This window comes from Gossypium hirsutum, chromosome A02 (assembly GCF_007990345.1).
Source record: "Gossypium hirsutum isolate 1008001.06 chromosome A02, Gossypium_hirsutum_v2.1, whole genome shotgun sequence".
In the NCBI taxonomy this organism is placed as follows: domain Eukaryota; kingdom Viridiplantae; phylum Streptophyta; class Magnoliopsida; order Malvales; family Malvaceae; genus Gossypium; species Gossypium hirsutum.
Genome location: NC_053425.1, coordinates 98825940 through 98847720, shown reverse-complemented (window position 1 = coordinate 98847720; position 21781 = coordinate 98825940). Strand labels below are relative to the sequence as shown.

The 21781-nt window shown below is 31.6% G+C and overlaps 3 protein-coding genes across 4 annotated transcripts; all 3 read right to left on the bottom strand.

Moving 5' to 3' along the window:
* Window positions 1-4240: 4240 nt before the first annotated feature.
* Window positions 4241-7996, bottom strand: LOC107951686 (3-hydroxyacyl-[acyl-carrier-protein] dehydratase FabZ). The gene is made up of 4 exons (XM_016886808.2): window positions 7525-7996; window positions 7362-7422; window positions 7132-7276; window positions 4241-4805 (listed from the first exon to the last, which is right to left on the bottom strand). Exons 1-4 carry the CDS (start codon window positions 7730-7732, stop codon window positions 4554-4556), a joined length of 666 nt encoding a protein of 221 aa, XP_016742297.1. The 5' UTR covers window positions 7733-7996; the 3' UTR covers window positions 4241-4553.
* Window positions 7997-10284: 2288 nt separating this feature from the next.
* Window positions 10285-12687, bottom strand: LOC107951687 (probable glucan 1,3-beta-glucosidase A). 2 transcript variants are annotated; one of them, XM_016886809.2, is made up of 8 exons: window positions 12414-12687; window positions 12202-12321; window positions 11892-12077; window positions 11597-11752; window positions 11345-11514; window positions 11107-11256; window positions 10685-11034; window positions 10285-10594 (listed from the first exon to the last, which is right to left on the bottom strand). In XM_016886809.2, exons 1-8 carry the CDS (start codon window positions 12588-12590, stop codon window positions 10404-10406), a joined length of 1500 nt encoding a protein of 499 aa, XP_016742298.1. In that variant the 5' UTR covers window positions 12591-12687; the 3' UTR covers window positions 10285-10403. The 2 variants fall into 2 exon arrangements, with proteins under 2 accessions (XP_016742298.1, XP_016742299.1); XM_016886810.2 differs by having other exon boundaries at window positions 11597-11653.
* Window positions 12688-13627: 940 nt separating this feature from the next.
* On the bottom strand, window positions 13628-20586 carry LOC107952319 (probable glucan 1,3-beta-glucosidase A). The gene is made up of 9 exons (XM_016887582.2): window positions 20407-20586; window positions 20182-20301; window positions 19969-20041; window positions 15039-15154; window positions 14803-14958; window positions 14564-14733; window positions 14345-14494; window positions 13907-14256; window positions 13628-13818 (listed from the first exon to the last, which is right to left on the bottom strand). Exons 1-9 carry the CDS (start codon window positions 20584-20586, stop codon window positions 13634-13636), a joined length of 1500 nt encoding a protein of 499 aa, XP_016743071.2. The 3' UTR covers window positions 13628-13633.
* Window positions 20587-21781: the final 1195 nt, after the last annotated feature.

Here is a 21781-nt window from a genome sequence, read left to right as displayed (position 1 = left end):
CTAGACACGCGCCCGTGTAACTCAGAAATCAAAACAATCTCTAACACAGTCTGGGCAGACGCCCGTGTGACCTATGTCAATGTCTTGCACGGCTTACCACACGACCGTGTGGTGTCGGTAGCCGTGAATTTCAGCTTTCTTCGATTGCAAAATTCTCAAGTTTTCGTTACACACCTGATGCGATTTCGGTACAGAAGAACAGTGTTGATTCCAGAACCTAAAAATGGCATTCAATTGCCCAATCAAACAATTTATTTGCAACCAAATATGCTAAATTCACATCCAAACTGAAATTACTTCAAATAACTTCAACACGGAAGCCCAAATAAAAAACTATATGCTTACCCTCGCACGTAACAACAACACATAAACCTAATTCGATGAGGGAATGTTACTTAACAGGAAGTTCAAAACGAAATGGCAATAATGTTTAATCTCAACAAGAATAGACAAAGTCGGGCGAAAACAGAAGAAAACAACAACAGAACTTATGCTATTAGCCTTTCAATCGAACAAGAAACAACCTTATTCCTCGACAACCCAACCAAAAAATTAATAAAAGAAATAATAAGAAAAAAAAAGGAGGAAGAATGAATGACAGTAACGGAAAAAGAAAGAAAAGAAAATTTCAAAACATAAAAAAATAAGGATTTTGGGGAAAAAGCAAAATCAATCAATAAAAAGAATTATAAATCTGATTCCAAAAAATAGTATCAAATATTTTCCTACTGTTTGCACAAGAACTTGAACACAAGACCAAAAAAGTATATAGAAGCTTAATTATTGAACTAACATACTCATTATTGATATAAATTTACACAAAATTAAATTTAAGATGAAAGCTCAGTGATGAAGATTTGACAAATCTCACACATACAATTTAGGCTCTAAATCACTAAAGCAAACATATATTTAATGATAGAATTTATCAAACAAAAGTTCAAATTTTTGAGGCGTTACAATACTGCTATTAAAATTTTCATCATTCGTCTAAGGCCTTAGATGAATAAATATAATCTTTGATACTTAACAACTATAACTTCTGAGTAAGATTTATATTGAGATCAAATCTTTTATCACTTTAAAATATAAAAATAAAATAAATTAATTAAAACAATTATAATTAATCATGAATTAGCTAAATAAAAAAATTAATCAGATATGAAATATTAAAAATGAAATTTCCTGTAATACTTTACATCTTATCGTTTAAGATTGGAAATCATGGATTATAATTTTGATCAGCGATACGAAAAAACTATCACTTCTGAGTAAGACCGTGCTAATAACTTATTATAAAATAATAAAAAAAACAAAGAAAAAAAAAGAAAAGAGACAAAGAAAAAAATAGGTATTTTATTTATTAATAAAATATTTATAATGTTTTTCTAAAAACTATATTTATAAATATATATGATTCTAAGTTTAATTTAATTAGTTCCCCAAACTATTTTTAATATGTAATATCCAGAAAATCTGAATTTAATTCTTTGAATTTAAATCCTATGTTATCTTTATATTTTTTTTTCCTCCTAATGAAAAGAAAAACTAAGAACTATAATGAGATGTTTTCTTGGCTTTGTGTAGGATTATACGACTAAATTTTTATCATTATAAAATTATATCAATTTTAGTATAAAAAAATTATAATCACTACTTGAAGCAAAATTTTATTAATATTGTATGAATATTGATCAATCAATATATTATTCAAAATTTATTTTAGCAATTATTAGTCAATTATTGGACTTCCCTAGGTCTAGCCCACAGTTTTGTTCTCATAAAAGCCAAATATGTAAAAATGTAAATAAATGTGGATTAAGCTTTAGTTCGATTGACATGTGTATTATTATCAATGTAAGAAGACTTGAGTTTAAGTGTGTTGAAGCACATTATTCTATCATTTATGAGTTGAGGAAGGGTTGTATAATTCTAGATATTGTGTCAAAAGTACATATATGATGAAATTATATTAAAAAAAACATAAATAAATAACGATTTTATTAATGATTTTTTTTTAAGTTCATACATTTAACATTCACATCTAATTACTTCATATAAATAATATTACCCACTTAAATTCTTTTGAACACATAATTTTCAAGAAGTGTATTAGCATTTTTAATCTTATTATATGTAATATTTAATGTATTAAAAAAGATAAACAGAATTATCAATATATATTTGATTTTATATTTTTACCATAAATAAATATCTTTAAAATACTCGTACCAAATAAAATAGCAAATTTAGGAACCTAAATAAAACAAGCAATCAAGCTGTAGTGTGGTCACATGAAATGGACCTGCCATTATTATGGCTCTAAGGGCAGATTTCAAAGGTTCCAGGTGGTGACCAATCTCCTACCTCCATTTGCCAACTCACTTTCCTTTTTATTTTAGTATTTCTCTTTAAATTACAATTTTTTTTTTCATAATTTCATCTTATTTTACCCAATGTATCACCTATCACATTCTTATTAACAACTTTCGAGAAGAAAACCGGGTAATAATAACACAAATGCATGTCAATTTCTAGTGATTGACATTTGAGGGCTGAGTGTGAAATCTTTATGTCCATTGACTAAAAACAATGAAGTGTGAATCATAATGGAAGTGAAATTTTATTGAATGAAAATGAAAATTTCTCACTGATGAAGAAAAAATAAAAATGGGGGGTCCAAGATGAAGAAATTTGATATGAAATGCTATCAACTTTCACCACAGTTAATCAAAATCCAGGGGGTACATTCTTTTTTCTTAAAACAGAAAGATATTAAACTTGACTACATAAAATATTGGCAGTGGTGAGCAATACTTGTTGCAGTAGGGTCATTCAGTGATACAAAGATGGGGGGATGTTAACACATGTAAACAAGTGAATGGGTGTAGAGCAAGAGATTCCATTATAACAAAAGATGTGATAATTGATGTCTCCTACCAACTTAAAAGCAAAATAAAGGTAAAGCGGCCTCAATGGGTGTATGAAAGACATAGTCTATTCCTACCACTAAGTCCCACTACATTTTGTGTGCAAAAAAGTTAAAAAAAAAAATGGTTAAATGCATTCATCAGCTACATCATTGGGAGCCAACATTAGGACACCCTCACAACATCTGTGATAACCCCTTCTTTGGGTTTTTTTTTTTAGAAATAAATTTAGGATTACAAATGTTGAGATTATTAATAAATTTGTACTTAAAAGCTATAAAAATAATATTTGATAAAGTGTTTATTTCAAGAAACTATATAGAATTTAAAACAAAATCCATATATGTTAAAAAATTTCATCAAATATACCTATAGGTCAATCCAAAAATGTAGCAGTCAAGTCCAACAATGAAGTGTGTACTTGTTGGATTATAATAAAAAAAAATGAGCTACATTCTCTTATTTGATTTCAAACTTAATTTTTTTTATATTTTTTGTATATCAACTTTAATTAAAAATTTTAGGTGGAAAGATTTCTTTCGTCTTGAGTAAATTGAACTCTAAAAAAAATCAAAGTAATTTAATTTTTATCAATTTTGAGAGTGAACAATTAAGAATAATTAATTGTACATAATTTTAATTGATATAATAATAATTTTAGCCCTCAAAGTTTACATATTTTGTCAATTTGGTCCTAATTTAATAAATTTATCTAACAACATTTGTGTAAATATTAAGGTTGAATTTGTTGAAAATTTTAAAATTAAGGTCAAAATGACAAAATATATAAACATAGAAGACTAAATTTGCTACAATACCAATCAAAATTATATACAACTCATGAAACACATTAATATTGTGATTAATTATCCTTAATTGCTTACTTTCAAAATTAATAAATTCTAATTTTTTTAAGAGGGACCAATTTACCCAATTTCAAAATTCGCATGAACTGAAAAGATCTTTTTACCAAAATTTAAATACTAAAAAAAAATACTCGAATGGAATTACCCACTACTCGAATCAAGCATTAAATTCGGATCATTTGATAACTAGACTAAATAATAATTGAGCCGAGTTCAGGTTCTATTCCAAATAAAAAATGTCTCACCCCTGCAATTATAGTCCTTTCAGCATTATTACTTATAATTCCATAGCAGTGAATTTATGGAAAAGGGTTAGGCATTTATTTCTCCTCATCTGTACCTAGTCCTCAAGAAATAACCCAATAGTTTACATGTATGATAAAATTAATTGAACACTGCATATATTCCACATCATAGTTGATAGTACCAAATGGTCACTGCAAATTGTTAAACCTCTTTTTTTCATAACTGATAACTGATTTCAGTCTACATGAAATGATAGAAGAAACTTCAAGAAAACCTTTTTCATTGTCTGCAAAGTACAAAGAAACTTACAAACATATAGAAGAAACCTCAAGAAAACCTTTTTCTTTGTCTGCAAAGTACAAAGAAACTTACAAACATACTGTCGTCGAAAAAAACCCCAATGAAAATCTCACTAAAAAGGGATGCATACAGAACAAAAGCGTCGGGTACAACACGGCTGGTGATTTCCCCGAAAATTAGTGGATACACAAAGTATAAAATACTGAGACAATCAAGTACTACCAGTAGCCATCAAGAACTCACCTTCGCATACCAAGTCAGTTCCAACGTATGCTTTCCCTTCCATCTTTGCGATTCCAAACCGCTTTTGCAGCTTAATAAGTGTCATCCTCATAACCAAAGTATCTCCTGCAATGACTGGTTTCCTAAACCTTACTTTGTCAACTCCAGCAAAAAAGAAGTTTTCCCGAGAACCTCCCACCTCAGGTTGCAGCATAACTAGACCTCCAACTTGGGCCATCGCCTAGACCAAGCAATTGTTTTCTGTTAGTACTTAATAATACTAAAAATGAAATTATCAGTGTGGTATTCAGGAAATTGGTCATCTAAATAACAAACATCTTTATCAATTCGAATTTTTAGTACCCCTGCAACAAGAGTCTACATGTTTTGGTAACCTAGGCCGCCTTGGGGTATCTTCATGGTAACATGAAGCCGCCAACCTTTAAGGTCCACCAAAACATGTGGTGGACAGAGAGAGGTAAGAAACCAAGAAGAAATAGAGTTCAAGAATTATTGGATTAAAAGATTGTGGGTGCTAACAGAGCATTCATCTCTTTTCTAGGTTACTAGATTGACAAAGTTAATCATTCTGATCGTGAATGAGCCAACAATAGTAGAAACACCAAGATCATCTCCATCAACACATTTGTTCCATGCTCCACGTGGTTTCTCTAATTGCCTTTGTATTTTCCCTTCCTATGCACACGTTATTCAGGATAAAGAATGCTAAAAGGTAAAGCGTACCCTAAGCAACTATAAAGATGACTTTGATGTAAATAAGTAGCACTGGCAGAGGAGGCTTTGGTAATGGTCAAAACTTTGGTTACAAATATAGAATAGCTAATTTTAGAAATAAACAGAAGAATGAAAGAAGATATACAGCAGTAGTCAAAGACCATACCACAATACTTGCATAAAACAAAGAGGCAAAGTAGCAGACAATCAAATCAAGCCAATTTAATGTTGATTTCGAGAATAAAAAAATATATATATATTGAACAGTAAATCTCCTGAAATGAGGTGACATTATGACACCATTACTAATTTGGAACAAAACCGATGCAAAAAAGGCCATAAACAAGTGGTGTAAAACATCATTCTTAGTTCCTTTGCATTATCATTCAAGTTAAAGGAGTGGCTCCCAAGCACAGCCAGAATAAAACATTGCATTGAGGGGGATTACCAATCATGTAACTCAAAGTTTGCTCAGACAGAATTCCTATCAGGAGGTGCAAAAAGTATAAAATTGAAAAAATAATAACACAGTATATCAAAGGATGTAAATGCATAAAAGTACATAGTAGCCAAAAAGCGAGACATTATATGAAGAAACAAGGATCTCAAATGGCATAAAATCAAGCCACAATTTTCAGAACATGTGCAATGAGCTTAATTAAGCTTGACTTTCAACAAGAAAAAAATGCATTGAATAAGAAAAGAATCAAAATATATTGATAGTACTTATTAATGCTAACATATTCTACGCAAGTTCATGTCAGCTGCCAATAGCGCCTCAGGGGTGAGACTTCACAGCTAATTCCCTAACAAATCTATGTAGTCAAGCCCCTAGTTTTACATCTATGTCGTCATAAACTGCTACCAAGGCTTCATGCAACCATATTTTACCTCAGCACTAAGATTATCTATACCCTACTCTATTTATGTGATTGAAAAATGAGGTATGACCAAAAAAGAAAAAAAAAGGGTGAAAGTTACTATGTGCAGAGCTATGGAGTATTGACCAAAAACCAAACTGGCTAGAATTATACATCTGCGGTTTCATGCATGCAGGTAGCAATAGCAATATCTTTGATCATAGTTCATAGAGATCTTAATGAGTTAATTTTTGGAAACTGAATAATCCAAGAACCTATTTACATAGCAAAAATAGCATCTTTAAGGTCAAAACTTGCTGACATTCAGAATGCAGAACTAGTTATCCAGTGAATAATGTAAAAGAAACTCTCTCTCTCTCTCTCTCTATATATATATAAGAAAAAGGGAGAGAAACATTGCACATTCCTAAAAATCCAATTATAGAAAGATGCTAGATTATGTATTGAGAAACATTAATTGATTAATGAAGCTTTGATTAGTTAAGTAAATTTGGAACAAATGTATAATAATCAAGCTTGAAGTAGAGCAAGGGAATTGAGATCAACTTTTACCAAGTAAATAAGCTTAATCGAACAAGCTCAAGCAGTTCAATGTTAATAGAGCTGGAGCTTAAAACTGAGATTCAATCCAAACTGAGCTGAGATTTGAGCCTCGGATTTTAAGTCAAGTGCCAGCTTCTGAGCATAGCTCAGCCCGGGATTTGATTACACACCCTCACCATTATTAATACTGTTGATATTAAAAATTACAACTTAGGTAATCACAAAGCAGGACCAGCCTACCACCTCCTTTGTTAGATTAATAATTAAAAAGTTATCAGATAAAAATTAAACAACATTTTACATACATCCTATATCCAGTTCCTACTATAAAAAAAAGTCAAAATTTAAATCATAAACAAAGTGATTAAATTTCCAATAATTCAGAAAAAAAAGGAGAAAAAGAAATACCTCAACCATGAGAACACCAGGCATTATGGGCCTCTCAGGGAAATGTCCAGGGAAAAAGTTATCATTTATGGTCACGTTCTTTATACCAACAGCCGATACCCCTGGATTATATTCTATCACTCTATCCACTAACAAGAATGGGAATCTACAAGCCAAATAAAAAAGAACCCAATAAACATATATCAATAACAAGCAAAAGAAAAGCTTAAAAAATAATAAAATTAGTTCACCTGTGTGGTAATATCTCTCTTATTTGATTGATGTCCATCACAGTTGGATAAGCTGGGAACCCTGAAAAATCAAGGGGCAAAAAAAACCCAGATTTTATTTAGAACATAAAGATTTCAAAAACTGAAAATTGAGAGTAAAAAAGGGGGAAAAAAAAGAGATTACTTGTTTCGATTGGGGTGTCCTTATCTGTGGCGTTGGTTGCATCTAAAGAGCAAAGAAGGGGCGAGTTGGAGCGGCGGGTGAGTTTCAGAGAGAGCGAGCGAGATCCGGGGAAAGAAAGAGAAGGTGAAGGAAGAAAGTGGGAGGTCCTTCCGGGTTGACTCAATGAGCCGTGGATGAAAGAAACGAGCGAGTTGGAAGCGACTGCCATTGGGTTGAGCGATGAATAGAAAGCTGGTAGTAGTGGCGGAGACTTCGAGTTTGAAATCAAGTGAAACTGTAAAGGGCTTTGGTTAGACCATGTTATTTATGCTTGCCTGTAGTACTTTATTCAATGGTCGGGTACCAAATAAAATTCATTATAGTCATCGCCATTGTAATCATCGTCATCGTTCTAACCAAATTATTTTTTATTTCATAACATTTTTGTTGACAAATAATCGAGCAAGATGCTACGATCAAATTACACAGAGACGACCTATGAATACTAAAATTTGTATTATTTTTATATATTAGGAGGTGTCTTTTTTTTTCCCCCTTCAAAATATTAAAAAATTAAATGTTTTCCTACACCAAATTGATATGAATTCTAAATTAACTTCTCAATAAACAGTGAAAATCAACTTAATTAATACATCATTTAGAATTAAAATAAAAATAATTTTCATAAATTATTAAAAAATTTTATTTTATTCCAAGTAAAAATTTTCAACAACATAATGTGTTTGATAATTATTTTAACTTTTTATTTAATATAAATATTTATTAATTGAAGTGTTCGAATAAAATAAAATAAGTAAGTAAGTAGTTACTTTATCATTTAAAAATAATATTTAAATTACTATATTTATCTTTCATCAAAATTATCTAAAATAAGGTTAAAATTAAAAATAAATACTTTTAAAAAATTAATATTTACTTTTATCAAACAATATAATTATATTCATTACTTATATTTACTTATTTACGAAATCACTTATAAAATTTAATAATAAAAATTCATTACTTAAATTTTTTCAATTTATCATACATACACTAACTTTTTTTTTAACTGGTTAAATAATATTCTAAATTGATTGGTAACTCAGCATGTGAACCACCCGATTTAAACATATCATTTACTAGACTTTACAAAATATAAGATGATTTATGTTGCGACACAAAATAAAAAATAAAATGAAAATAACATGAATATATGAAACTTATGTGTAAAAATTTATATAAATTTACCAATAATCTTTTTGTCTAACGATAAGAGTATTTGTATTGTAACACGAGAATTTAGATTTAATCCCTACTCTTAATTATAAAAAAAATTATATAAATTTAAAATACCCACATAGATATTTAAAAAAAAATTGAAGTACTATGACAAATTGTAATAAACATGTAATAAATTGAAGGCATAATGACTTATTTTGCTCTCTAATTTTACTAAAAAATTATTTTAGCCCTCCATTTAAATTCTTTACCTCTTTTAACTCTTGAACTTGTATTGTTTGCCAATTCACCCCAAAATAAATGAAAAAGTTAAAATTTGTTAACTTTGTTGACATAGCATTCACATGGTAGTCCATATGTATACCATTAGCAATTAATTAATTTTTTAAATATTAAAAAATATTTTAATAATTTTAATAATTTTATAGTTTTTTAAAATTTTAAAAATTAATTAATTGTTGACATGACATCCACATGGAATTCTACATATATGCCACGTCAGCAAAGTTTACAAATGTTAATTTTTTCATCTATTTTGAGGTGATTTGACAAACAACGCAAGTTTAAGGGTTGAGATAAAAAATTAATCAAAAAGGTAAAATGATTTTATTTTATAAAAATTAGAGAGTCAAATGAATCATTATGTTTAAGAATTAAGACCAACACATAAATTTTTTAAATTAAATAATAAATTATACAAATCATAAAATTAATACATAACATTAAAAATTAGTATATATTACCAATGAAATAGCAATTCAAAAAATCATTCACGCATGCTTTTATGCCACTCTTTTCTTAAAAACAAATGATGTAATTTTTAGGCCCTTTTTTATGAAGGGTTAGACTGAAGATTAATATTTTCAACAATTTAATTTTTAAGTACATTTGATGAAAATTATTTGATAGAAATTTTTTTAACTAAAAAGTATGAAAAATAATAAGTAGATGGAGACTTTTTTATCACTTAATAAAGAATAAATTTAGTTACTTTATTTTATTTTATTCTAAGATTATATTATTTATTATCAAAAAATTTAATTTATATTTAATATTTAATTTTAATAATACACAAAACAAATTTTATAATTTAAATTCAACATTTAATTTTTAATATTTAATTTATCAAAAATAGCCTTTAAGTAAATTGTTCAACCATGTTGAGTTGTAAAGAAAAATGTTTGTAAATAGGTAATTAAATAGTATTACAATATGGCCTCACTATATTTCCAGAAATTAAGTTAATGTTTTTGAACATCATTATATACGTAAAACAAATAATTATATTGGTGTTTATATTGTTGTGTATCAAAAATTGGTATATGATTTTTACATGCAAATAATTTGTTTATAGATGTGTTATAATCTAGCATACATGAAAATTAATTATTAATATATAAAAATTTTATAATTTTTAATACAAATTAAATTTTAAAAAATACCAACACTAATATAAATATTTCCTATTTCATTATTTGCTAATGATGGAATGACCTTGAACGACATTTGCGAAATGAAATTTCCAATTGAAGCATATGAAAGTTTGGGACAACTTCAATATTATGGTATAGATAGAAAATTAAATTCAACATAATGTCTATTTAATATATTGATAGTTCATAAACAGAAATAACTATATTATAAATTAGTCAAGTGTTTAATCATCTCATATTAAGCTGTATAAAGTTGTTGTCAATCATCCACTTGAGGCTCCAATGGTTTTCCTCACATTTATATGACCAATAGGCCCAACCAAAAGTTGCACCCCCAAATACATCTAGCTCAGCCTTTGTATATCTCTTATAATCTTCCATTGATCCATTTTTTGCACCAAATTCTCCTGTCCACTCCCCTGCAAAGAAACAGTTTTTCACCACCATTCAAATTCATTCCTATTATATTTGTATACTTAAAACTAAAACCTTATAAAACTTAAAGTTACCAATTAAAATCGGGGGACCGTCAGCCGAGATCCAGCTGTCAAGGTCGGAAGATCGTTGATTATAGATATAATCGATGTTCTGTTGCACAATCATGGTGATGAACATATCTGTAAAGAGGTTGTACCAATGCACATCGATGGCTACTCGATTCAAGCTACGGGCAAACGGGAAGAGCTCTTTTGGATTAGCAGGTCCTAAACGAGCTGATAGGATCACATATGCATTTGTGTGCTTCCTTATGGCATCGTATCCAGCTTTGTAGTACTTCGTAAGTGCATCTAATGTTACATCCGGTGCCCAAGGCTCGTTCATCAATTCAATTGCACCCAAACTTGGACTTCCACCATATCTGTCTAACAATTATATATAAGTACGTAATAGATAATGGCATGGCATGGAAGTGGTTAGTGTCATCTTTAACCTTGCTGCAAGGAACTCTATTACAGCTACGGTCTCGTCGATGTTCGAATCGCCCCATTCTAGAAAACCATCTCTTGCTCCACTGTGTTCAAATCTGTTCTGTGAGGCTTTAGCTGCATGCAAATCTACAACTACCTTCATCCCATATTTCCTGCATTAATTTCAGACATCGAAAACATTAGATTGTTTAGAACAAGAGTCTTGTTTTGTCTCAATCCTAGAAGGTTTCATTGACTTACTCGGCCCATGTGAAAGCATTGTCGAGGGCTTTTAAAGAGCCTCCTACAAAAGGCTTAGGGGGATTTGGATCCTGTGCTATCCACCACCCTACAGGTATCCTCACGGCACTCAGTCCATTTGCAGAGATGAATTTGAAATCTTGCTCAGTGATGTAAGAATCCCAGTGAGCCTAAGAAACCATGGTTTTCATAAAGAATCATTTCGAATACCATGGCTATAACTTGTTGTTTGAGGAGTTAAAAGAGCCATACCTGCATGACTTGAGGGGCTTTAACAGGGCCATAACCATTTGTGATTTGATATTCACCCTGTAAGGTGTTTACGATTGCAATGTTAAGCACAGATGGATCGCTATCGTCCCAACTAGACCCTGTATAATCTGCAGTTACTAGTGTCTCCGACTGTACCTAATTACAATATGAAAAAAGCAAAATAGTCAATGACTTCAACTAACATTTATTCTTTATTATGTATGTTATCAAATACATATATCCATGGTTTACTAATCAAAGCTATTTACGTATTGGAGTCCGTGCAAGAGAGTACCTGTAGGAAGAAACCATTGGATGCTTTAAGGCGAACTCGATTGGGAGCATCATCTTTCCTTACAATCTGAAATGTTTCTGAATGGGTAGGTGTATTTGAAACAGCTTTTACACCTTGATTTCCTAATCCCACGAACTGCTTGTTCAACACTCTCAAGTTGAAGTACGACTCATTCACCCTCCACAACTGCATCAAACAAAAGGTGCATTTTTTGAATTGTTCTAAATTAGAATGAATCTAAGAATTGTAGTTATTTAATAACTATATAAATGTAAGTTATATACAACATAAAGCTGATGAGAGAACAGACACGGAAGGTTTCCCAGTCAGAAGGTGAGATGCGGTTGGCTACTAGGACGGTTCCACCTCCATTTTCAGCGCACAAATACTTGTTTAGCTTTGTTGAGAGAAATTGAACATGAGCTCCATCCTATATCAATTAAACATAATAAAAACATGGGAATTCACTGAATTGACTATAAAGTAATGAAAAGGGAAAGGTCTGCATATAGTAAAATATACCAAAAGATCTTTGTTAATGATTCCATCAAAACGCGAAGGTTTCATCCATCCTTCAGTGACAAGCCAGTTGCCTAGGTTTACAGCCCTCAATGGCAGCTTAAGGTCTGTATTTTGTGCATGGGAAGAGGGAAAACATGACATAAGGTTGAAAAACAAGAGAAAAGCTAAGTAAACCATGTTCAGCCTTCCTTTGCTTTGAAAGTTTACGACATTTTGGGGCACACTTCCAGATTATATAAGTAAATACATAATGTCAAATTATAAGTAAGCCATCTGCTTTTTTTCTTCCTTCGTCACTTTACCATATATAAAAGCACTTTCTAAATAACTTATAGCATTGCACATGAGTCTAAATAACTTATAGCATCGCACATGGGTCTAAATAACTTATAGCATTGCACATGGGGGCCTCTGAGGTTTTACTCTTGATTTCTAGAGATGTTCAAGCAATTATGCAATGGCAATGTGATAAGTTGCCTCACGGGGTTAGGGCTGGGCAAGAAAAACTTTAAAAAAAAAATTAATTTAAAATTGTGGTTATCCGAATTTAATTTAATTTAATTTATAATTAATTTTAATTTTTGTGATGTAAAAATAAATATTTTATATTTAAAATAGTGAAAATAACTTAAAAATTATATATACAAAATATTTTTTCAAAAACAAAATTAAAGAAAAGTTCATGTTTATTTTGTCAAAACAAATCAAAAAAATTCAAAATAAAAATTTAATATGAATAAATTAAGAATCGAACCAAACAAATAATAATTGATGTAAAAACATTATGTTTATGGTTTAAAATTAATTGTTATTGCGATGTATTATTGTAATTGCAAACATTGTTTTGTTTATCTTATTTTTAAAAAAAAAATTATTTGAGCAAGCGAAAAATAATAATATCGTTACAACCATAGCCATTTGCAAACAAAAATTGTTTGAGAGTTTGAAATTTTCCATCCTCTTCTTTTTGTTATAATGATTGTCATCGTTACAACAAAATTATTTTCATTCAGTTAAAATTACCTATTTAATTAAATTCAAGTGTAAAATTTTAATTTAATATTGTTAATTATGATTGCACAAATCATTTTCTAACAATTAGAAAACAAAAATAAATAAACTTAGTTAAAATACGCATAAAATATAAATTAGCATTTTTAAATGCTAAAGGTTACATCTTATTCTAATCTTTCTTAGAAAAGAAAACAGCATCATAGTGGTCAATTAAGGTTTATATAGTTATTCTCAATCATCCACTTGAGGCTCCAATGGTTGTACACACATTTATAAGTCCAATATGCCCATCCAAATGTTGCAGGATCATATACATCTAGCTGAGCTCTGGCAAATCTCTTATAATCATCCATTGATGCATCGTTTCGACCAAATTCTCCTGTCCATTCTCCTGCAAAAAAAAAAAAAATCTTTCAAATGCATATTCCTATTACATTTGCATACCTAAAACTAAACTGTTTTTTCAGACTCAAATTTACCGATAAAAACCCGGGGACCATTAGCCGAGATCAAGCGTCCGAGATCAGAAGCTCGTTGATTATAGATATAATCGATGTTCTGTTGCACGGACATGCTGCTGAACATATCTGAAAACAGGTTGTAGTTATGCACATCGATGACTACTCGATTCATGCTACTAGCCAACGAGAAGAACTCCTGTGGATCAGCTGGTCCTAAACGTGCTGATAGGATCACATATGCATATGTGTGCTGCCTTACGGCATCGTATCCAGCTCTATAATACTTCGCAAGTGCATCGAAAGTTACACCAGGTGCTAGTGGCTCGTTCATCAATTCAATTGCAGCCAAGCCTAGTCTTCCACCGTATCTGTCCAACAATTAAACCTTCAAAATGAAGTGAAATAAGGAAAAGTATATAATAGAACATGGTTCGACATAGTCTGATCTTAATTAACCTTGCTGCAAGGTACTCTATGACTGCCACAGTCTCACCAATGTTGGAATCTCCCCATTCCTGAAAACCATCTCTCGTCCCACTGTGATCATTACCGTTTTGGGAGTCTTTAACTGCATGTAAATCAATAATGACCTTCATCCCATATTTCCTGTACCAAATTCGCACGTAAATAAGGGTCTTCTTTTTGTTTCGATCCTAGAAGATTTATTTTACTTACTCTGCCCATGTGAAAGCATTGTCGAGGGCTCTTGAAGAGCCTCCAACAAAAGGCCTAGGGGGATTTGGATCCTGTGCTATCCACCACCCTACAGGTACCCTCACGGCATCAAGTCCATTTGAAGACATGAAATTGAAATCTTGTTCTGTTATGTAAGAATTCCAATGATCCTGGAAAAACCATGGTTAAGTACCCTTTGCTTTAACTTGTTTAAGGAGTACAAAAAGAGGCTTAATTACCTGCATGACTTGAGGGGCTCTATCAGGTCCATAACCATTTGTGATTTGATATTCACCTTGTAAGGTGGTTACAATTGTCATTCTGAACACAGATGGATCCCAATCGTCCCAACTAGAGCCTCTATAATCTGCAGTTACTCTTGTCTCCGATTGTGCCTAATCTCAAAACCAAAATAGTCAATGACTTGGATCGAAAGTTATTGCAAAATCGAGGTCAGTGCAACAAATAAAAGTACCTGTAGGAACAAACCGTTAGATGCTCTGAGGCGAACTTTATTGGGATCACCATTTCTCCTTACAATCTCAAATGTAGCTGAATTGGTAGGTCCATTCAAAACAGCTTGTACAACACCTTGTGATACGAGTCACAAAAGCCCAAATTCTTGAAGGCGAGGCCCAATAAGCAAATTCCCAGCCCAATCAAGAAATCCATCCATACTTAGTTGAAAATCAGGCCAAATTGTCAAAGTGGCCCAAGTTGTAAAGTTTTATTTTTATTTATTTATTTATTTATTTATTTACTTAGTTTAAATTTTTATGTCAATATTCAGTCCAAGAGTCCCAGATAAAATGACCTTTGACCGAATTTCCATATTAAAATAATTAGGAGTTTTTTTTATTTTAGTTTTCTAATTAGATTAGGATTAGTTATAAGGCCTATTTAAAGGCATGGCTGTCCACCTTGTTAAACACTTATCATTATTATTAAAATTTCAGATTTGTTGAGAGCAGAATTTTCTTTGAGTTTTCTCCAAGATTTTTCTCTTGAGTTTTCTTTAGAAGTTGTTTTAACAATCTTGTGATTGTGGGAGCCATCTTCAACCTTCTTCTTGCCATTGATATTCTTTGGAGGGGAGATTAGAGCCGTTTGAAGGGAGTTGTGAGATCTTTCGAGATTTCAAGGCTTCTTAGGACTTATCTTTTAATTTATTACTGTCAATTCTTCTTTATTTCTGCTTGTGCCGAATATTTATCTAATTTATTTTCTGTTCTTATTGTGTTTTCAGCCTTTTTCTATCTTAAGGAATTAGCCCAAAAATCCCCAATTTCTAGGGTTCTTGCCGATTAATCCATACTCTTTTTTGGGAGAAATTAGATTGCCGAAATTTGGGGAAAACTATCTGGGTGTTCAATTGGGCAGAATCGCAATCTCTTCTAGGGTTTCAAGATTCCTTATTAACACTTATTTCTATTCTCTATTTGATTCTTTACTGTTTTGGGGATTTTATTTCAGATCTGAAAATTCAAAAATCTAATCTTTTAATTTTCTGTTTCGTTTCAGATCTAATTGTTTAGGGTTTTCGTAGGAGTTTCTCGTGACTTGGCAACTCGATCTTGGTCCGCGCGCAACCCCGTATCATTTGGTATCAGATTTTGGGCGTTTTGGGTGTTCTTGGTTGATTTCTAAACTGATCTCTATTTTTTAAATTACAAACAGCAGTTTTACCGAGAAAAATTTTCGAAAAAAAATTCATTTGAGTGGGTAAACGTTTTCTGATTGATCTGAAATTTTACATACATATTTTTGGCACTGTTATTGAATATAAAAAAATATTTCCCGCAAAAAAATAAGTCGAAAAAGTCAAAAAATTGAAAAAAGATGAAATCCAATAAAAAAATTAAAAAAATATTCAGCGGGTTGAATTTGGTGCCCAAATTTTCCAGATCAAAAATTCAATATTTGAAGACATTCCAGATTTAATTTTGTGATTTTTTGAGATCGGGAACACCTCGAACGAAGTTGTCAAGTTACTCCGCAGTTTTTCGGGTTTTCTGTTTTCAACAATTTTTATTGATTCTTAGCTGTAGGTTTTCATTTGTTTGCTTTTTATTCTCCCTTTACAATATCTAACACCTTCTTGTTTTTTGTGTTAGTAGGATTTAAACGTGTGCCCAATTCTTCCTCGGTGCAACACGAATCAATTGGTGTCTCGTCAGTTTTTGGCATCCTAGTGCAAATTAGGATTCTTTGGTAGTTTGGTTCACACTCTCTAATTGGTTGATATAAACTCTGATAAAGAACTCACAAGTTGAATTCGACCTCATTGAGAATTTGATTTTTCTTTTTGAGTGATTAATGGTGAGGTTTGCTAACTTTTATTTTTGAGTGTTGAGTGTTTATTTTTTACAGGTTTTGAAGATGTCTAAAGGTGATAATAATGATGCACTTATGAAAGTCCAACAACAGTTAGACAGACATACTGCTGCAATCACACAAATAAATGCTACACTTCAAGCATTGAATACTACTTTGAATGAGGTACGAGTGAATCAAAAACATCAATATCGAGATCCAATTAAGGAAGATAGGGATAACCAGCCCCATAGGTGCAACCCTCAACGTGTCCCTAAAATGGATGATGATTGTCATGATCATGGACAATCATCTTTGGCAAAACCAAAGAGCGAGCAGCAACGAGAACATCTCTTTCATACTCGCTGCCACGTACAAGGTAAGCTTTTTAGAGTTATTATTGATGGTGAAAGTTGCTCGAACATAGCCAGCACGACGATGGTGGAAAAGCTTTTCTTAACCACTACCAAGCATCCACAACCTTATCAACTATAAGGGCTTAGCAACGAATGCCAATTTAGGGTCACTCAACAAGTGCGCATCGCCTTTTCTATCGGTAAGTATCAAGACGAAGTTGTGTGCGACGTAATGCCTATTCAAGCCTGCCATTTGTTGCTAGGATAACCGTGGCAACTGGATCGAAAAGTCACTCACGAATCGTACCAATAGGTATTCTTTCAAGCATCAAGGAAAGAAACTCACCTTAGTGCCGCTCACTCTGGAACAAGTCCATGAGGACCAAATCAAACTGAAAAATTCTGTTAAAACAAGTGAGGAAAAAGAGAAAGAGAATGAAAAAGAGCAAAAAGAGATTGAGAGTGAAAAAGAAATTGAAGAAAGAAGAGAAAATGAATTAGAAAAAGAAACAAAAGAAAAAGACGTGGAAAGGGTAGTGAGGAATGTTTCCACTAACCAAGATATGAATTTTTCTTGTGTTGCTACTTTTCAGGTTCCCGAAAGATCGAAAGATAACTTTCAACTTCAATACCTCTCAAATGAAAGACGCTTTCATACGATCAACTTAGGCAAAGATGAAATCACACTACATGATCCCGAAGGTAAGCGAGGTAAGGAAATTTTAGAAACCGAGTCCAGTGCAGATTTGAAAATTATTGATAAAACTTTTGGTGACTTAGTTCTTAAAAGATCCCCTCATTTTGATCTGATTAATTGTTACTCTTCGATTGTGGTTGATAAAGTCATTACGAAAAGAAGCGTGATTTGTTATTCTCTTGATTTACCTTGTGTAAAATCCTCGAATTTGTCCAAATCTGTTTTGGAGAATAAGGTAACGAAATTTTCCAAATTTGTTTTCAATTTATATTCGTGCCTTAAACAGTTTATGTGGTTGTACATGAAGTTTGAGTTCCATTTGACAAAGGTTAACTCAACAACGGAGATTCGACTACACTATGCCCCCGATGAGCGAAGGTTTGTTTTAAATGAAAAAGGTAAAATCGACCCTTATTCTTCTGCTTATCGAGGTAAGATGCTTGAAACCTTTGAAACACTTTTGTACTCCTCGGATAGTGATAAAGATCGTGTTGATGAACACTTAGATCGAAACGTGCTTGACTGTCCTATTTTATTTATTGATGATCTATCTGTTTTGATGGTTGATAAAAAGATTCTTGTTTTTGATAATGCATGTGTGAGTGAATCTATAGACCGTCGATTAATGCATGGTATGATTATGCAACTCTGTGAACCATGTGAATCTTTTCAAATACCTACTTGTGACGATTATGTTTACCATTTGATTTATTACTCGCAATTTATTCATGGTTTGTGGGAACAATGTGAGACGACTGAATGCCTTAAAACATGTCCATCTTTGTTTCAAATATTTGACGAGACAGTGGTGAGTAAATTAGATTGTTTGCATGGTAATCTGAATCTGTCCATTCACATACGTTATACCTATTCTGTTATGCTTATGATTGGACTACAAGCTTGTTTCCGTTGCTATTTACTATCTCATGGCTATTCTTTTCAGTGGACTCAATTGCCATTAGTCCCGTTCGATAGAGGAAAGTCGAGTTCATTTGATTTTTCAGATTCGAGGACGAATCTTTTTGAGGAAGGGGGGAATGATACGAGTCACAAAAGCCCAAATTCTTGAAGGTGAGGCCCAATAAGCAAATTCCCAGCCCAATCAAGAAATCCATCCATACTTAGTTGAAAATCAGGCCAAATTGTCAAAGTGGCCCAAGTTGTAAAGTTTTATTTTTATTTATTTATTTATTTATTTACTTAGTTTAAATTTTTATGTCAATATTCAGTCCAAGAGTCCCAGATAAAATGACCTTTGACCGAATTTCCATATTAAAATAATTAGGAGTTTTTTTTATTTTAGTTTTCTAATTAGATTAGGACTAGTTATAAGGCCTATTTAAAGGCATGGCTGTCCACCTTGTTAAACACTTATCATTATTATTAAAATTTCAGATTTGTTGAGAGCAGAATTTTCTTTGAGTTTTCTCCAAGATTTTTCTCTTGAGTTTTCTTTAGAAGTTGTTTTAACAATCTTGTGATTGTGGGAGCCATCTTCAACCTTCTTCTTGCCATTGATATTCTTTGGAGGGGAGATTAGAGCCGTTTGAAGGGAGTTGTGAGATCTTTCGAGATTTCAAGGCTTCTTAGGACTTATCTTTTAATTTCTTACTGTCAATTCTTCTTTATTTCTGCTTGTGCCGAATATTTATCTAATTTATTTTCTGTTCTTATTGTGTTTTCAGCCTTTTTCTATCTTAAGGAATTAGCCCAAAAATCCCCAATTTCTAGGGTTCTTGCCGATTCATCCATACTCTTTTTTGGGAGAAATTAGATTGCCGAAATTTGGGGAAAACTATCTGGGTGTTCAATTGGGCAGAATCGCAATCTCTTCTAGGGTTTCAAGATTCCTTATTAACACTTATTTCTATTCTCTATTTGATTCTTTACTGTTTTGGGGATTTTATTTCAGATCTGAAAATTCAAAAATCTAATCTTTTAATTTTCTGTTTCGTTTCAGATCTAATTGTTTAGGGCTTTCGTAGGAGTTTCTCGTGACTTGGCAACTCGATCTTGGTCCGCGCGCAACCCCGTATCACCTTGATTTCCTAATCCCACAAATTGCTTGAAGAACACTCTAAAGTTAAAGTATGATGCATTCACCCTCCATAACTGCGTTACGATTATTATATTTAAGTTCCAATACGCTTCTCACATGCAAACGGGATGAATAATTAATAAATATTAGGAGGATGGATCTGAACAAAAGTGTTGCAAACTCATTAAACAATAAAGTTGATAGAAGAGCAAACCCTGAAGGTTTCCCAACCGGAAGCCGAGGCACGGTTGGCTACGATGATGGTTCCACCACCACTTTCAGCGCACAGATACTTGTTCAGCCTTGTTGAGAGGAATTGAACTTGGGTTCCATCCTATACCAATTAAAACATAATAAAAAAACATGGAAATTCAGTGAATTGAATGATTGAGACTATAGAGTAAAGAAGAGGGAAAGATATGTGTATAGTAAAATATACCAAAAGATCTTTGTTAACTATTCCATCAAAACGAGAAGGTTGCATCCATCCTTCAGTGACAAGCCAGTTGCCTAGGTTTACAGACTTCAATGGCAGGTTAAGGTTAGCATTTTGTGCATGTGAAGAAGAGGGAAAACATGAAATCAAGTTGAAAAACAAGAGAAAAGCTAAGTAAACCATGTTTAGCCCTCCTTTGTTCATGACAGTGGTGAACACTTTCAAATTATAAGCAAATATATATACTGTCAAGAAAGCCTCATAAATTAAGCAAATATATATACATTTAAACAATGACTATAAAATTAAATTAAATTAGATTAAATCCAATCATTAGACTTTATTAAACTAACAGAATATGCCACATATCATAATTTAAATTAATAATACATCGAGCCGTGCTCTAGCTGGGTGAAGAAAAGCAGGGATCTATTGCAAATTTTATATTATAGTGAGCTGGGTCAAGTTTCCCGTTAAAGTTTCTTATTTTTTGAGGTTTCATGCCTCTGTTCTAGTTGTATTATTGCTATGTGGCGAATTTATTTCTATTGTATTTTCTGTTTGAAAGGGCAGGGGGTTAGTGTAGCATAGAAGTTGTGTTGCTTGTCCCTGTTTGTTTTTTTTTTAAACACGTTTATCCTGTAAAATTGGTTTTGTTGCATTATAGAAGTTCCATTACCTTTCAAAAAGAAATTTAATACATCGAACCAAATTTTACCTTAATTTGATTCCGACCCCAAATATTTTAATTAAAAAATTTTAGAAAAATTTATAAAATCGAGATAAGATCAAAACCCGTTAAATTTAGATTTTTTTTTCATTTCTAATGAAATCAACTCAACTCAACTCAACATTAAAAGAAAACAAAGGGACGTTTGTAGGAATGCCTAATTTTGATGCAAAATCAACTTATTTGCATACGGAGGCGAATTTTAGTCCTCCCATGGAAAATCAAATTAATTATATTAAATATATCTAAATTTTTAAGTTATATGGTACTTTTAACCTTTAATCAATTTCTTTCCTAAAATTTTTTAAAATAAAATTTATATAATTAAATAAAAATTAAGATATGAATTTATTTTATTATGTAAAAAATATATTTAGTATATTATATTGATTTAAACTTTAATATTTTCATCTTGATTTTTATGGAACGGTGGTTAAAACTTTTGTCAAACATTAATCTCTTCACCCTTAATATTGTATAAAAAATTAATGTTTTTTCAACGAAGGTCACTTCAAAAAGAAGCTATTTCATGTATAAAGAAAAATTATTTCTTTAAAAAAAAGAATATAGTCTTATAATATTATGAAGGGAAAACTATACCCACAGTCACTCAAATTTGAGAAAATAACAAAACAGTCACTCAACTTT

What these genes read in the sequence shown, in the direction of transcription:
- LOC107951686 (XM_016886808.2), bottom strand. Translation starts at nt 7,732, where the DNA reads ATGGCAGTCGCTTCCAACTCGCTCGTTTCTTTCATCCACGGCTCATTG. An exon ending in GGACACCCCAATCGAAACAA is followed by an intron (nt 7,423 to 7,524) that starts GTAATCTCTTTT and finishes TTGATTTTTCAG; the next exon opens with GGTTCCCAGCTTATCCAACT. An exon ending in AGAGAGATATTACCACACAG is followed by an intron (nt 7,277 to 7,361) that starts GTGAACTAATTT and finishes TTTGGCTTGTAG; the next exon opens with ATTCCCATTCTTGTTAGTGG.
- LOC107951687 (XM_016886809.2), bottom strand. Translation starts at nt 12,590, where the DNA reads ATGGTTTACTTAGCTTTTCTCTTGTTTTTCAACCTTATGTCATGTTTT. An exon ending in CTGACTGGGAAACCTTCCGT is followed by an intron (nt 12,078 to 12,201) that starts GTCTGTTCTCTC and finishes TGTTTGATGCAG; the next exon opens with TTGTGGAGGGTGAATGAGTC. An exon ending in ATAGAGTTCCTTGCAGCAAG is followed by an intron (nt 11,035 to 11,106) that starts GTTAAAGATGAC and finishes ATTGTTAGACAG; the next exon opens with ATATGGTGGAAGTCCAAGTT.
- LOC107952319 (XM_016887582.2), bottom strand. Translation starts at nt 20,586, where the DNA reads ATGGTTTACTTAGCTTTTCTCTTGTTTTTCAACTTGATTTCATGTTTT. An exon ending in TGTGGGATTAGGAAATCAAG is followed by an intron (nt 15,155 to 19,968) that starts GTGATACGGGGT and finishes TCGTATCACAAG; the next exon opens with GTGTTGTACAAGCTGTTTTG. An exon ending in TGGTCCCCGGGTTTTTATCG is followed by an intron (nt 13,819 to 13,906) that starts GTAAATTTGAGT and finishes TTTTTTTTGCAG; the next exon opens with GAGAATGGACAGGAGAATTT.